Raw genomic sequence first — 15,171 nt, 5'->3', positions numbered from 1 at the left:
GTCTGCTTCTGGTGCCGCTACCGCAGCCGCACAGAGGTACGGGTAATTAGAAAAGGGTTGTGTTGTGTGACACTTCTGCGCTAAATTTGGGAACTCTAAATTGAAATTTGCAGAATATGTTTGCAAGAAGAGTTTTAGAAAAAAAGTCTTCTCTTGCAAACAGTTGACATGAAGTTCATTCATAAAAAAATGATGTCGCAGTGACGGACAAAGAAGAGGACAGGGAGGATCGGGCTGCAACATCACGACGGCACCAGCTGCTTATCATTTTCCCATTTAATACAGTGCCTCAAATGTCGAGAGCAATTTTTCTAAAGCCAAAAGTGTGGTTGTATTATTGCAAAATGTTGCATATTTTTACTGAGAGCAGCCTGATCTGCTGACTTTGCATAGGTCGTGCTGTATCTGGAATCTGAAATGCTTTGACTCTAGTCTGAACCTTTATGAACTGCCACAATTTTAGCAAATTTTGTCCTTGAGCGGATCTTCTGAACTCCTGTATTGCACGATGTTCGGAATAAGGACATCAGCTTAGTGTACACTCAAACTGACAAACGGGGTATAATCCTCACACACGGTGAGGATTGCCGTGCCTGCACCTGGAGAGCTTAAAAATGGTGTAAAGTCAAATAATCTCTGCCTCCTGTCTCATTCAGTGTCAAACAGTGAAGTGACATGGTTAGAAGTGGTGTAAATTTGTGTTTAATCTTGGATTAGCCCATGTTCACTTTGACACCTTCGGGTAATAATCTGGTTTACGACACCTTAGGGCGCGCAGGAGGGATTGTGATAGATTTTATGGTCCCTTAGTAGATTATGAGTGAGCTGAGGTTTACATCCTGAATTACAGGATATCGGTTTAATCCACAAAACAGGTTATTTTATTTGCTGCTGTTTAATACCACAACGTGCTCATGGGTCAATTCTGGTGAGTTGGTGCACTCAAGTAAAAAAACAAAAACTGAATTATTAAATTGTGCATTGACCTCAGCAGCGTCACGTAAAGATTCTGTTCTATCTGAAAGTGCTGATTGATGGTTTATGACATTATGAAATATCGGCTGTTTGCGCACACATGGACTCCAACCTACGACCCTTTGTGTGCATGTGCATGGCTGTGTCACAGTATTGTCACACAGGCACCTTGTAAGAACAACAGTGAGAAACTGAGATAACACGTTTCGTACTGATTGTAAGGTCATAAAGTTTGATGCTGTGATAGCAGAGCCTTACTGTTAGGAGGACAAGCAGTCTTTTTCACATTATTCCTTTTTTTTTTCTCACTGCACTCATATTCCAACCTGAAAAGCATTTCATTTAGGATATTCTTCTTATAATAAATAGTCAGCCGTTCACAGCAGTCACCGTACTTGCTGTCAATTTCCTGCCTCATACATTCCAGACATTTTTCAAGGTAACGTTTTTTGTCAGATGGGTTTCTACCCACAACATTGTTTCAATTCAATTCAATTCAATTCAGCTCAATTCAAAAAACTTTATTTGTCCCCAGGGGGGAATTTATGGGCACAGAGAGCAGTAAATGAACAACAGTGCAGCTATACTAAAACATTTAACCAAGATAAGAGTTAACAAGGAATGAAGTGTCACAGAAGAACGTTTCAAAAACTCAAAAAACAAATGAGTTGAATATCCTCCTCGTTTGGAGTTGTTTTTATCATCTGATATGTAAATTATAATCTTGTTGGGTCTATTAACTGCTCAGGTTCAGGAAACATAGTGTTGGATTAAAGAAAAGATGTTTTGCAAGAGTAAAATTGTTCCAAGGTTTTTATTTTCCATAAACTGCATCAATCCTCCTACAGCCTCAGACTCCCTGTAGGCCGTTTAGGTTGCAAAAGGGTTACTTTCTTTATTCATCAATTTATCTTGATAATGTAAAATATGTTGTGTAAACAAAGTTCTGCCAGCCCTGATAAAGATTTATGTTTCTTCTCTCCTTTCACTCCTTTTTTTATTCTCCTTTCACTTCCTTGTTTCTCCATGTCAGAGTGAAATTTATGACTCCCAGCTGCCGCACTCATCTGGAAGATGAAGCTGTGATAATTTGTGTGGATGTCTGTGTGTATCATACCATTTTTTTTAAATGCCTCTACAAACTCCTAATTGCCTGCAGAATGTGAAACATCTTAACGGATCAAATGACCTCTTGTAAAAGTGTACCTGAAGTTTTTTTTGTTCTGAGGATTGCTGAGGATTAAGCCTCAGCAGATTGTGCTGTACTGAGTTGCCCTCGTCAAGTCTGGACACTTAACCCCTCACTACTAAAAGCTTTCCAAGGTCAGACTGAGTGCAGCTCCAGTGTTGAGTAATGGAGCCTCAGTCAAAACAAGTTACATTTCTGTGTTTTCAAGAGGGGAAGTCCTTTGTCGGTTCACATGATTTCTGGGATATTACCTTATGGAGAGGCAGATTAGCCATGCAAAAGTAGTTGTGAAATTTTGCAGCTGAAACTCTTGTTTTTGAGGTTGCAGCATACTTACTTGTTTGTATTTCACTGTCTGATTTTTTTAAACAGCATGTTTAATGTTTAATGGCAAATTCTGCAGTCATTTTAATAGTGTGTACCTGACTTATTTATTGTGTTTATGACCTCTAGTTGATAACGGCTGTTTCTCAGCTCTTGTTTTATAATCTCTTTGATTGACAAGAGTTTGTCTCTGTCTGTGTCTCTGCAGGCCATTCGCTGCACACTGGTGAACTGCACATGTGAGTGTTTCCAGCCTGGGAAGATTCACCTAAGAACATGTGACCAGTGCAAACACGGCTGGGTAGCTCACGGTAAGTAATTCATCATTAGGCTGATGTGTGTGTCATGATTTAAGTAAATGATCCTTACAGTGTAATCTCCTCTTGTGAGAGACATAAAGGCTCTGACCTATAGCAGTACGCTCTTCCTGTGTAGACATCCACTCACAGATGCGAGCAGCATGAATGAATCTGACATGACTTACTATTCTGATGTTTTTTGATGTTTAGGTGACTTCAGAGAGCAGCTTCTCTCCATCTGTGGATATGAATGTACTACAATCCAAATGTTTTCACTGATTTTCCACAGTAGCAGCAACTTTGTTTTTGTATGCCTTCACATTTTTCTGCTGTTTTCAAAGTCTTGTTTTTGTACCTTAGATTTACAAAAAAATCGGAGAGCAGAAGCACAAGAGAGATATGAAAGCAGGAGACCACACGTTCTGAGTTTTTCACGGGGGTATGAAAAAGAGAGAGGAGGCAAGAAAGTACAAAGAGAAGGAGGAGGGGGGAAAAAAGAAAACACCTGTTTGGCTTGCGGCCGCAGAAGAGCTGGGCCATGGGCCCTTCAGCAGCTCGCACAGGACCCTATTGACTATTTTTTAATCTCTCCCTCTGAACTGTCAGGCACCCATCTCTCCTCTTCCCCCCCACTCTTCATTTCATGTCGGCATTGGCAGGGACTCTGACAAGTAGTTCTTCATTTTTTATTACGTTCGTGTCTAGCTTTGCTGTGTTGTCAGGCAAAGCCCTCGTCAGCAGGAAAAAGCCGTCCCAGGATCAGAGAGAGACCAAACCAGGTGTCACCCAGACAGGCAGGGAAAGAGGGGAGGGGTGGGAGAAAGAGAGAAAGACAAGTATGAGGTAAGAGAAGAGAGAAGGACTGAGACAAGGGAGCAAGGAAAGTGAGAGCTGACCATGTGTCGCACACACAGCCTGAGAGAAGGAAGGAAGCAACTGAGGTTCAAACAGACTGGTCAATAACAATATGTATAAAAATCTGAATTTTACTGACCACAGTTTCGCCCGTCAGGAAACATACATGCAACTATACACATGTGTTAAAAATATTAAGTGGCTTTATGCAGTCAAAGAGACACAAAGTACCCAGACTTCCTTTATGTGCTTTTTGGGAAAAAATATCATTTAATCTGTATGCGGCTAAAACATGTTCAACATGTAATAAAAATGAAAGAGTAGAGAAAAATATGTAATTTAAATGTTTTTATTATTTTGTATTCCCATCAAGGAAAATTATCATTTTAAGCAGGACAAGTATATTAATAAGACAAATATTTACATCATATAATACAGGTTTTTGTTGTTATGGTACCTTTATTGAAACAATCATGATAACTATTTCCCTTAATTATTCTAAAGCAATGGTTTGTTTTCAGGTTAAAGAACATTACTCTCATAACCAGTCCTACATCCTTGACTTCAAAGTAAATAAACCACTTTAGGTTCTGCCTGATTAAATACAAATAAATAAGCTTCAAAGTAATGCAATAAGAAACGCAAATCCAGCCAGCAAACACAAAGAGTGGCTCTAATGCAGTTCAGGATGGAGACAGAAGAGGAAATAAAATTGGAGATGCAAGGGCAGCTAAACTGTGAAAGAGCAGGAGATTAGATTAAATAGAAAGAATTGCAGATAATTACTGTAATGTCATTGCTTTTATCTGATTCATATGTTAGAATCAGCCAGTGCTGACCGTGCAGGAGCCTCCACTGGAAGATTTGGGATGAGAGAGAAACATGATAGTCATTAATGCGGCCTGTGTGTGTGTGTGTGTGTGTGTGTGTGTGTGTGTGTGTGTGTGTGTGTGTGTGCGCTTTTCTTTCTCGTAACAGCTCTGGACAAGCTAAGCACCCAGCACCTGTACCACCCCACCCAGGTAGAGATAGTTCAGTCCAACGTGGTGTTCGACATCAGTAGCCTGATGCTATATGGGACCCAGGCCGTACCCGTGAGGCTCAAGATTCTACTCGACCGCCTTTTCTCCGTGCTGAAGCAGGAAGAGGTGCTGCACATCCTGCACGGCCTGGGCTGGACCCTCCGAGACTACGTCAGGGGCTACATACTGCAGGTCAGTGACCTACACGTACGCTACCATGCCAAATGTCATATAGGTTTAGTGGTAATGTCAGAGTAAAAACGATGTTTAACCCCCTGCTTACACACAAAAGCATCTCCCCACATGCTTCACATGTATTGCAATTGTTGGGTGATACTTGGAAGAGGATTATTAACACCTTTCTCTCCAAGTGTATCGACATATTTCTCCCGCTCTGCAGTTATTTTTAAAGGTATCGATCAAAAGTAGAATTGTGACAATCTCGGCCACTTCAGTCCCATTCCTCATCCATTTTCTCCACATTTTTCTCGCTGTTACTTCTACTTCAGTCTGCCCCCTTTTCCTGCCCTGTCAACACTCTGCCCTCGGCTGGAAAAAGGAAAGGATTTGAAAAAAAAAAAAAAAAAAAAGGGGCCGAAAAATGTCACGCCAGCAAACTATAAAACCACTGTAGTGCGTTTCCTCCATCCATCCTTCCCTCTACCTAGCCCCCCCCCCCATATAATTGCATTCAGACACATTTCTCAATCAAAGGTACAGAGGTTTTGGTGTTGAAACTCAAACCAAAGTGTTCCTGAATGAATTAGTTAAGAGCAAGTGAACATGTGCATGTGGTTAGCTGTGTGTGTGTGTGTTGTGTGCACATGAGCTTATCTGTATGTGTATATGGTTTAGTATTCCACCAGTGTAAGTGGAACAGCATGGTGAGGAGAGGGTGGTTTGTATGTGGAAACAGCTTCTGTGAGTAAAACACTGGCAGACCCGGTCCCTTTCTCTGCAAGTCTTACACACACACGCACACACGCGCGTGCACACCAACACACACACACACACACACACACACACACACACACACACACACACACACACACACACACACACACACACACACACACACAATAAACATCATATCAAGAGTTCTAGAGTAAATATGTTGCTGATATTTTGTGTCAGAAATGCATTTATCAAAATATTCAGTGAATTTTAAAAAAATCCCATCAACCCACTAGAGTTATATAATTACATTTTTATTTGAAAATTATTGATATTGATGTTTATTGTATTGACATTGTGAACATATTCTCTTCATTTTTCTTAATGAAAACAAAAAACATTTCAATCAATCATTTCAGTTTCCTTCTTTGTAACAATTAATAAAATTAGTTCAATTTAAAAATAATAGCAATACTCATTACAAGTCATCAAATCTTTTATTTCATCTATGCATTTATGAGAAATCTGCAGAGGACATGAGCCATCTTAACTGGATGAATTTATTGATAGGTTATCAATATTTTATTTATTACTGTATATATAATTGAATTTTGCCTAATTGATTGAACCACAAGTTGTTTTGGCATTTACATTCTCACCACTTTATTTCAATATTTTCAGAGGGAAATTCTCCAAATCGTCAGTGTGTGAGAAAAGCTTGTTTTGAGTAACCTTTGGAGGCTCACGGTTCCCATAGTCATAGCCTCTGTGTTTACATCAGCTGGTTCTAATAGTCAGCTGGTGGGAGCACCGTTGCTCAACTGCTCAGCCTCATGTCACGCTACTGGCTAAATCCTCTCGATCTCCTCAAAAGGACTTCAAAGAGGCCGCAGCGGGTGCGAAGCAGCCAGTTACTTAAGGACAGTAAGTAGTCATTGTGCGGCCCTATTAGCCTGTAAGTAGCTATGAAATTCAATCATCTTCCCTGACCCCTCCGGGCCACACTTTGTGTCAGTGGCGCGTTCTCCAGCACTCCGCTGCACTGAATGAGAGATAAAAAGAGCAGAACAGCTTGAAGATGATAGGTAATAAGTTGTCTTTTTTCATACAAATGTCAGGGGACATTATTTCATGATGAATTAGTGTACTGTCATCCTAGCAGTGAGTCATTCAAAGGTGTTAACGTAATGATTTAAAAAACTGGTGAGGCCACAGGGCATATCCTACAAATTTCTGTTTTAATGAGATATACTTTGAACATTAAGCTGACAGTTAAATGCAGCTCCTCTGCTGCCTGACCATTGGAGGCACAGTATGGACGCCAGAAGAAGGCAAATGCATAGCCAACAGCTATATTTGCATGCCACACTGTGTTCCCACCTGGACGAGGAGGCTTTGAATACCTGGACTCATCTTGGTTGTTTAAGACATCTAGCTTACTGGTTTTTTTTGTAAGTACACACAGGAAGAGAGAGCCAACCCTTACATGTGTTAACATTAATGTCCTAGAAAAGCTGGGCAAAGTCACAAATGTTTGGTCATAGTGTGAGAAGCATCAGTGTCATCTCATCACCACTCATTGACATTTCAGCATTAGCACAAATGCTAATTATCATCATTGTCACTGTAATCTTGTTTAGATGAGTTTCCCCACAACAATGTCATATTACAAATATGTCACCATGGCTTTTATATTCTTATTTACAAACGGAGTTCATTAACGTCAAAACCAGAGCTCCACTTCTCCCCCCTCTGTTCTCTGTGCCATGCCCCCGCATAAAATAATTACACATCGTAGGGGTGTGACTAAATATGCACACACTGCTTTGTAAGAGGCCCCTGAACCTTAAGAAATGAATCGTTATTATTAAAAGCTCCGTGGCTTCTGGTGTGGTTGGAATTTTCATTTTTAAGGGAGAGAAATTATACACGACATCAATAACCATTACAATGAATGATTGTCTTCCCTCCCACTCTATAAGCCTGACGTTCAGTGCTGCAGCCATTCTGCTAAAGCATTAACACAGTTGTTCTTCTCCATGTGCATACACCGTTTCATTGACCATTGAATGCATGCAGGTTTGTGTTCGTATGGCGATGAATCTTTGCAACAACATAATGTCTGTGTGTCTTTGAGGTTCCAGAGAACAAGCTTTTGATGCCAAACATGCAAAGAAAAGACCTCCCTTACATCCCAGTTTTTAAAGTTGATTAATATTTGTGTCAATGTTTACACTTACCACTGGCTGGTTTTTTGTTCGGTTCCATAATGCAGGATAAGATTAGGCAGAATTATTAACATTTTTCTTGTTGAGTTGAAGAAAGCAGCTCGTCGTTTTGCTCTGTCAAATCATACCAGCTCTCCATTATTTATTACCAATTAGTTCTATACATCACAATACCCCTTTTGACTTCATTATAACCAGCACTGATTTTCCATCTAATCACACAACCAGAAAAGTACTGGTAACATGGAGAATCAGTGATGATTCAAGACATAGTATGTGACCAGCCCATTTATTTGTTCTCAGGAGTCCTTGCCTTTCACTTTGGCAGGACTTCTTTTTTTTTTTACCTTCTCTGCTCTCCATCCCTTCACCCTTTACTCTGGACTCATCCCTCTCTCCCCGCGCATTGTTGTTTCCAGACGGACCCAGAGCCAATATGCACCAGATGCCCCCCTCCCTCATTTCACTCCATCCCGCAGCCTGTCACCGCTCACTCCTCTGTTCAATACAGACACATGGAATTGCCATCAGCACCGGCTTCTCTCACCGTGTCTCAGCCTCTGTCTCCCACACTCCATGCTGTCTATTTTGTCTTCCTCTTTCTTATCCCTTACCAAGTGAAAAATAAGTAGTGAGGGAGAGAATGAGTGGAAAAAAAGAGAGTGATAGAGCATTTGCAGCCAACATATGGGATGAAGCCCAGGGTTTTCCTGAGCGACATTCTCAGTAATGTTCTGTCCTTGTAGAACATTGGGCTGCCTCCACTTTTATGAGATGTGGTTTTCCTGACTCCACACGGCTTCCAGAAGACCCAGATGGAACCGCTAACAACCCCCACCACCGCCACGCAACCACACACACACACACACACACACTGTACACACACACAGTCTTAACCTCTAATTGCACACACACTCACTGGAATGCTTATTCAAACTATCAGGCGCACACACAGCCACAAAATCACACTCGTCTCCCCTTCCAGTTCAGGCTTTGTTTCAGCGGCAGACGCCCGGATATAAGGGTGTTTGAAAGTTATTAATATAGCAAAAGAATGTCCTTATTTATCTTCCTGTTTGGTAAATATATTGTCACTTCAGTGAGCATGAACGTCGGAGGGTTTGTTCAGTGTTTGAGGCCGCAGGAGGCCTGTGTTCTGATTAAAAAAACATATGACTGCAATGTTGTACATGTGTACTTACACATGTGGAATATGAGATGTAATTACATGGATTAGGGTGCAACAGTGTTCGTGTAAGACAGGAAACCATTTCCAGTTGCAGGTGGGTCCTGAGGCCTTAGTAGAGGTACAGCTCGACTCCTCTATAGTGGTTTAGAAAGGTATTTATTGAGCAAGAGTCACATTTCTAAATTTCGTTCCTTTTTTCTTGAATTCCCTCCCCTTAACTGCACTCCCCTTCTCCATTTTCTGTCTCTCACTCTGTCAACTGTGAAGGGCACCGTATCTCTTGATCCTCAGCAGAGAAACTTCCATTTTAGGTAGTCAGCCTCGGTGCAACAACATTTTTTGGACGCAATCCCCTTCTCCAATCTCCTCCGTACGGCACACTTGTAACCCCCATTTTCCTGCTGTCCTCCTCTCCACCCTCCATCACCTCCCAGTGCCTCCCCCCTCTCTCAGAACCTGTTTTCTGTTATCACTACTTAATGCCTCACCCTGGGAGATGGACGGGGGAGAGAGCATTCTCCTAAGGTGGAAATTCTTATGTTCATATGGTTATGATTTGGTGGGGAGGTCAGGCTCCATTTTTGCTGGAAGGCTTACGGTTGGCTCAGTGCTGGCCGTGCTGGGCTCCAAGCACTTCAAAGAGGGCCGGTGTACTGAATCAAGGTGATTCTCAGCCCCCCTGCACACGCACACACACACACACACACACACTCACTCACACACTTGTCCTGACTGATGCTCTTCTTTTACGCGATCACTCACTTCCAAGTAAGCTGGAGATAAAAGGATGTGATATCAGATTAGAGGATCAGTCAGGGAGAGGTGGAGAAGTGTTATCAGCGAGGCATTAAAAACATCTGATAACATATTTGATTTCATATAAAGCTAAACTACTTTATCGCAACACACAAGCATGACATCCAGTATGCACTGTTTTAAGAAAAACAATCTAAAATCATGTCATGTTTTCAGGGCTTTTAAGCCTCTTCACTGTCACTTTTCTCACAGCTTGCAAAGCTCACAGCTAGCTCCTTACACAAGTCCTGCACATGCCAAATCCTCAGTCCGGCACTTTTCAATCCCAAACCCGAGCCTCAAATGAATTCAAGCTGGAGAGGCAGGGTTATGAGCAGGTTACAATGTATGCAGGAGTTTAGGGAATAATTCCACTTATATTGGATTTAGAAGGTAGTCTGAATTCACTATAGTTGCATTGAGACCAACAAAGCTTCTGCAAGTTTTAATATTAATAAAAAAGATACTGTTTTAAAGGTGCATGGAACTAGTTTGTTGGCTTGGTATTAAATTTTTAAATTTTTCCTTTTTTTTTGTGGATGTGAAATTATTTATGATTAAGTGCCTGAAATTTCAATTTGAGTTGCATTGAACAACTGCATACCCTTTGAAGGACAGCAGTGTTTCATTTATCAGTGTCTTTTTCTTTCATTGAGGCCTTTCTCTACACAAAGGCTTGAGGTGAAACGTGACAGAGAGTTAACAAAGTTACTATTTGTTTCTGTCAGGTACATTTCAGGATGTTGAGGTAATATCAGGAACAGAAAGAAGTGTGTCCATACTAGGATTGTTCCAAGGGATAGGCACAGGCCACACTTTTCAAAAGAGCTGTCAGTGATGGAAATTTATAAAAAGTGTATCTGAAGTGCATTTTTAATTTGTAGTTTGTCCCATGTCCTCTTTCTTTACATATATCAGGCAGAGTTTACGACTTACACTGCAGACATTCACCAGTTAGAGGTCTAAATCTTTTGGCTTCACTTCCAGACGGGTGTTTCTCGGTCCATCTTCATTGTCAGTCTTTGCAGCTTGCACAGAACCTAACCAAAATAGCAGGCCCGAAAAAAATACAAATATTAATCATTTGTTATCTTGACTTGTAAATCTGGTGCCAACAAGTTGGCTAATCTCACACATAGTTCGACATTTTTTGAACATGTGTGTTAGATTCACTTTTTTTTTATCACACTGACCGTTGTCTATTTTATACCACTTCTTACTTTTTTTTTTGCTGCATGAATTTGTTTGCTGCATTGTATTCTAAATCTCTACTTTGAAATAAAACTAAGATCAATGCTTGCGATGGTTCAGCCGTTCACCACCTGCTTGATAAATGTTTAGCGTCATCTGGCTTTTTACTAACTGCACACAGAATACATAAAAAACAGGTATGATCTTTTCCTGCTCGTATTAACATTATAGTTTTGTTAATAAGGAAGTTGTTCACTGACTTCACGACACGTTACGACATGCAGAGCAGGCTTTTAGCAGCAGTTTATATACAGCAGGTCAGGATCATGGATGTTTCATAACAGCGTGTGATGAAGAGCCAATACACATGGCATTTCCTTCTCAGGAGACACTTCGGTAATTACTGCATATTTGAAAATCTCTTTAATGCATCTATTACATGCTTGGTGGCCACATGTATATTTCAGAATGTTATTTGAACTCAGGATAAGTGACATCATGTTTGGTCAAATTTAAAGATCATGAATATTCCATGCTATATCATATGGGAGAGAGAGGTCCGTGTGTTTATGAGTGTGTGTATTTGCAGGGGGTGCTCCAATAAAATCTGATCGAGGAGTTAGCATGCTGAGCAGGGCAAACATGGGCAGTGAAATGATATGTTTAACATACATGGCCAGGTCCGGGGGCTCCCATGGGATCCCAGCAGAGGTTTGATCAAGCTACACTTCACTAGGCTCCACACACACAGAATACAAGCGCCACTTTCTTACCCATTTCCCTCTCAAATCCCCATGATAAGGCTGACTTCAAAGCCTCACAGCCAATCCTACAGCTTTATCTGAGATGCTGGTTTGATTCAGAGGCGGCATCTCTTCCCATGGCCCCCGCCACACCCTTACACACACACACACACACACCCTTACACACACACACTCGTTTAATCTATGAACTATATAAGAAAGCAGCACTCTCCGTCCACTGTCTCAAGTACGAAGCAAGGTAAAAGGAGCCACCAGTGCTTCTCTTTTCCCCTCTTGGGTTCCATTCACGTCATTATTAGAATAAAAAAAGAATATTCTGTCTGTTTTAATGCGGTACCCTCTTTTTCCTCATCATTCCCTCTGAACACTCGGTTCTTCCCTCCTTCTTCTTTTCCTCCTTGCCTGCTCCATGTGATATGCATTACACTGATCAGTGTAATGGGATATATGGTTCTCTCACTGCACATTTGCCTTTCTCTTTCTACCAAGTGTCCATGCCCCCAGGAGGATTCACTCAACAGGTCCTCACTGCATCCCTGGTGCAGCTGAAGCTCCCCAATGAGAGCCTCTCATAGATAGCCTTACACTCTAATTGAAACTGGGGATCTGCCAGGCTGCTTATCAGGATTTTTTATTTACCTCTGCCAGGCTCTGCCGTCTTTACTTTTTCAAAGAGGTCCATGTTATAATTACCTCCTCAAACAGAATCCCTTTCTGTCCCTCTCTCCAGATATCCCTTTTCATAAGTTATAATATCCTGTCTCGCCTGTACTGGAAGAAGGAAATGGCTTCTGAATTCTGAAGTGGCTTTTCAGGGGGCTAAAGGGGGTTTGTTGCTGCAGAGGGAAATTGAATTTTACTTCAAGGTCAGCGACACTAATGACGATGTGGGAAGGTGTTGATCTCTGTTGCAGGGGTTTGTCTAGCAGCACCCCAGCGTATTGATCTGCGCGAGAGATTCCAGTCCTGCATTGATTGGAAGACTCAATTGTTTGGCAGTGTGGTGGAAATTTCCAGTGTAGCAAATAAGCACTCATTTGGGACTGTCGTCGCTCTCGAGGGTGACTATATGAATAATTCAAAAAGAAAAAGAAAGCTGACGTGTAAAATCTCAAATATGAGTAAAAACAGGGTGCAGATAAATAGCACGAGTAGATACAGAACATAAATGTCCTGAACTGCTCCCCCACATCATGACTGATGCTTAATATAGCAGTCGGAAGTACACACACACACACACACACACACACACACTCAAAACACCACTTGAGAATTGCGCTCTCACACATACTGTACCTTCACAGGCTTTAAAATACATCCACCCATACACAAACACAGAGTATTTTAACACAACACTTTCATGATTCACTGCTGCTTGTATGCACGTTGGTTAGTTATGGGTTGGTGCCCTGCGGTGTGAGTGAATGTGTGTCACTTCCCCCACAAATGGAAACATTTAGACACTGAAGTGTGTCCTGAGGTGAGAGCTGTAGAAGCTCTCACTCATAAAGTAGCAGGGAGGCAGCCTATGGAGGAAATGAGCTAGGCAGACTGGTGGAGGGCAAGTAGCGTGACACACTGTAGGACCTCACACACACACACACACACACACACATTAGTGACTGCTGTGGTTGTGCTTAACATCGCGTCTATCACGTCTCGTTTTTTTTCGTCATCGGCTCCAGCTGTGTTTGACTTCCTGCGTTTCTATGTGATGTTTTGGTGTCGTTGGCAAGACGGACACAGTTGCTACTGTACCTCCCGGTTGTACTAGTGGTTGAAAGGTTAACTGACCCGGCTGTGAACCAACACCAGCCCTCAGGCACCTGTGGAAGTGCACCGCAGAATATGAAATAACGTGCGATAGTTGCTGAAACATAATGGGGTTTCTCAGTTTCGACTCCTTATTATAAATTCCACTTCACAGTCTCTTAGTGCGAATTTTCGAGATTACTAAACAAGTCAACACCTTCGCAGCTCACTAGCCTGTGTATAGCTGCATCGCTAATGCTCCTCTTTCATTATCCTCTCTCCGTTGTGCACAAGTAGCCTTTATTAAACAGGATGACCTGTCATGCAGGTATGAGTTGAAGGGCGATGACTCCCCCCCTCCTTCTGTCTCATTTCTTCTGCCCAAAGAAAGAGCCTCCTCTATCAATTGGTCTGGCTTCGCTTCACTTAAGACAGGAGCTGAGAGGTGGATGGAGGGGTTGCGAAAAGGGGGAGGAGAAGGAGGTGGGAGGGAGCGAGGTCACAATCTTCAGTTTGAGCTGAGCAGCACTCTTCTCTGGGAGAACCCAAGAAACTTCAAAGTCAGTCAAAATGCATTGTAGGGCAGCCTGTTTTTTTTCTTTTTTTCTTTTTTAAATAATGATTAGTATTAGCATGCGTTGCAAGCTTAAAGGCAGTTTTTTATTTGTTTGTTTGTTTATTTTTGTTATCCCCAGCCATCCCAATAAACAATCAGAGCATTAAGTGGCAAGCAAATGGAATCAATTCATCCAGTTTTGCCCAGATGAGTGCAGAAAACGAGGCGTGAAGCAGCCGCTCTCTGTGTTTGGAGTGGCTAATTAGGAGCCCATTACAGAGCATCTCAGCATGGTGCTACCCTGATTGTTTATTAGAATTTCACTGAGGTGAAGGAGAGTGAGAGAGAGAGAAAGAAAAGGGGACTAATAGTAGTAATAAATGGATAATAAATGGATCCCTAAAAGAGACACATACACACACATGCAGCCTTGGTGTATGCCAGCCCTTGGGCCTCCTACAAAAAGGGCTCTTGTAAAAATGAGAAGGAAAAAAGGAAAAACCTCTACTAGCGCTGTACATACGCTTGGCTCAGTCCTCTTAAAGACTGTCTTATTAAATGGGTAAGTGGCTGAGTGCTAGGACCACCGAGTGAGCCGTGCTGTCACTGTGCACACTGCTCTCTGTGGGCTGAGTGCTGCAGGCGCAGACAGGATATGATATATGGTCACAAGAAATGATGGTTAACACTCAATGATACATCAGCTCCCAGCTCTTCTTATCCGGGAATCTGTTGGAGAAGATGCAAATCTGAGCTCAAGCCTCTCACATATCTACCTTGAAAGTGTGTGTGTTTGTGTAGCTGTGTGTTTAAAGGCAATTCAGTAATCAACAAAGACAACAGGGCCTTCTGAAGGGGGAAGATCGATAGACTGTTACAGGTGACTGACCTTAGTGAGCACTGAGCACAGGCACATGCATGCACGATATCCAAGCACATACAGGCATGGGCACACACATTAAGTACTTGTTTCCACCTTATCTCTGCATGGTTTACACACTGTTTATATGTGTTTGTTTGAGAGTGTGTGTGTGTGTGTGTGTGTGTGTATGCGTGTGTAGTACTACTCTCTCATCTTCAGGATCTAAGGCTCAGTGCCAACTTGTGCTTTGGTGCCAGGCACTGCCTTATCACCTCC

The 15,171-nt window shown here is 41.9% G+C and overlaps 1 protein-coding gene across 5 annotated transcripts in view; it reads left to right on the top strand.

The window, feature by feature from the left end:
- The window catches only part of bnc2 (basonuclin zinc finger protein 2), a 154,608-nt gene that overhangs the window by 109,450 nt on the left and 29,987 nt on the right, over window positions 1-15,171 (top strand). For all 5 annotated transcript variants that reach the window (XM_079336878.1, XM_079336880.1, XM_079336877.1 and 2 more), the window contains 2 exons: window positions 2,697-2,799; window positions 4,621-4,856. In XM_079336878.1, coding sequence (XP_079193004.1) covers window positions 2,697-2,799; window positions 4,621-4,856 — 339 coding nt within the window. The remainder of the gene's footprint in view (window positions 1-2,696; window positions 2,800-4,620; window positions 4,857-15,171) is intronic.

Source organism: Symphodus melops (assembly GCF_947650265.1).
Source record: "Symphodus melops genome assembly, chromosome: 2".
Taxonomy (NCBI): Eukaryota; Metazoa; Chordata; class Actinopteri; order Labriformes; family Labridae; genus Symphodus; species Symphodus melops.
The sequence above is the reverse complement of the archived record's forward strand: the minus strand, read 5'-3'. Positions and strand labels throughout refer to the sequence as shown.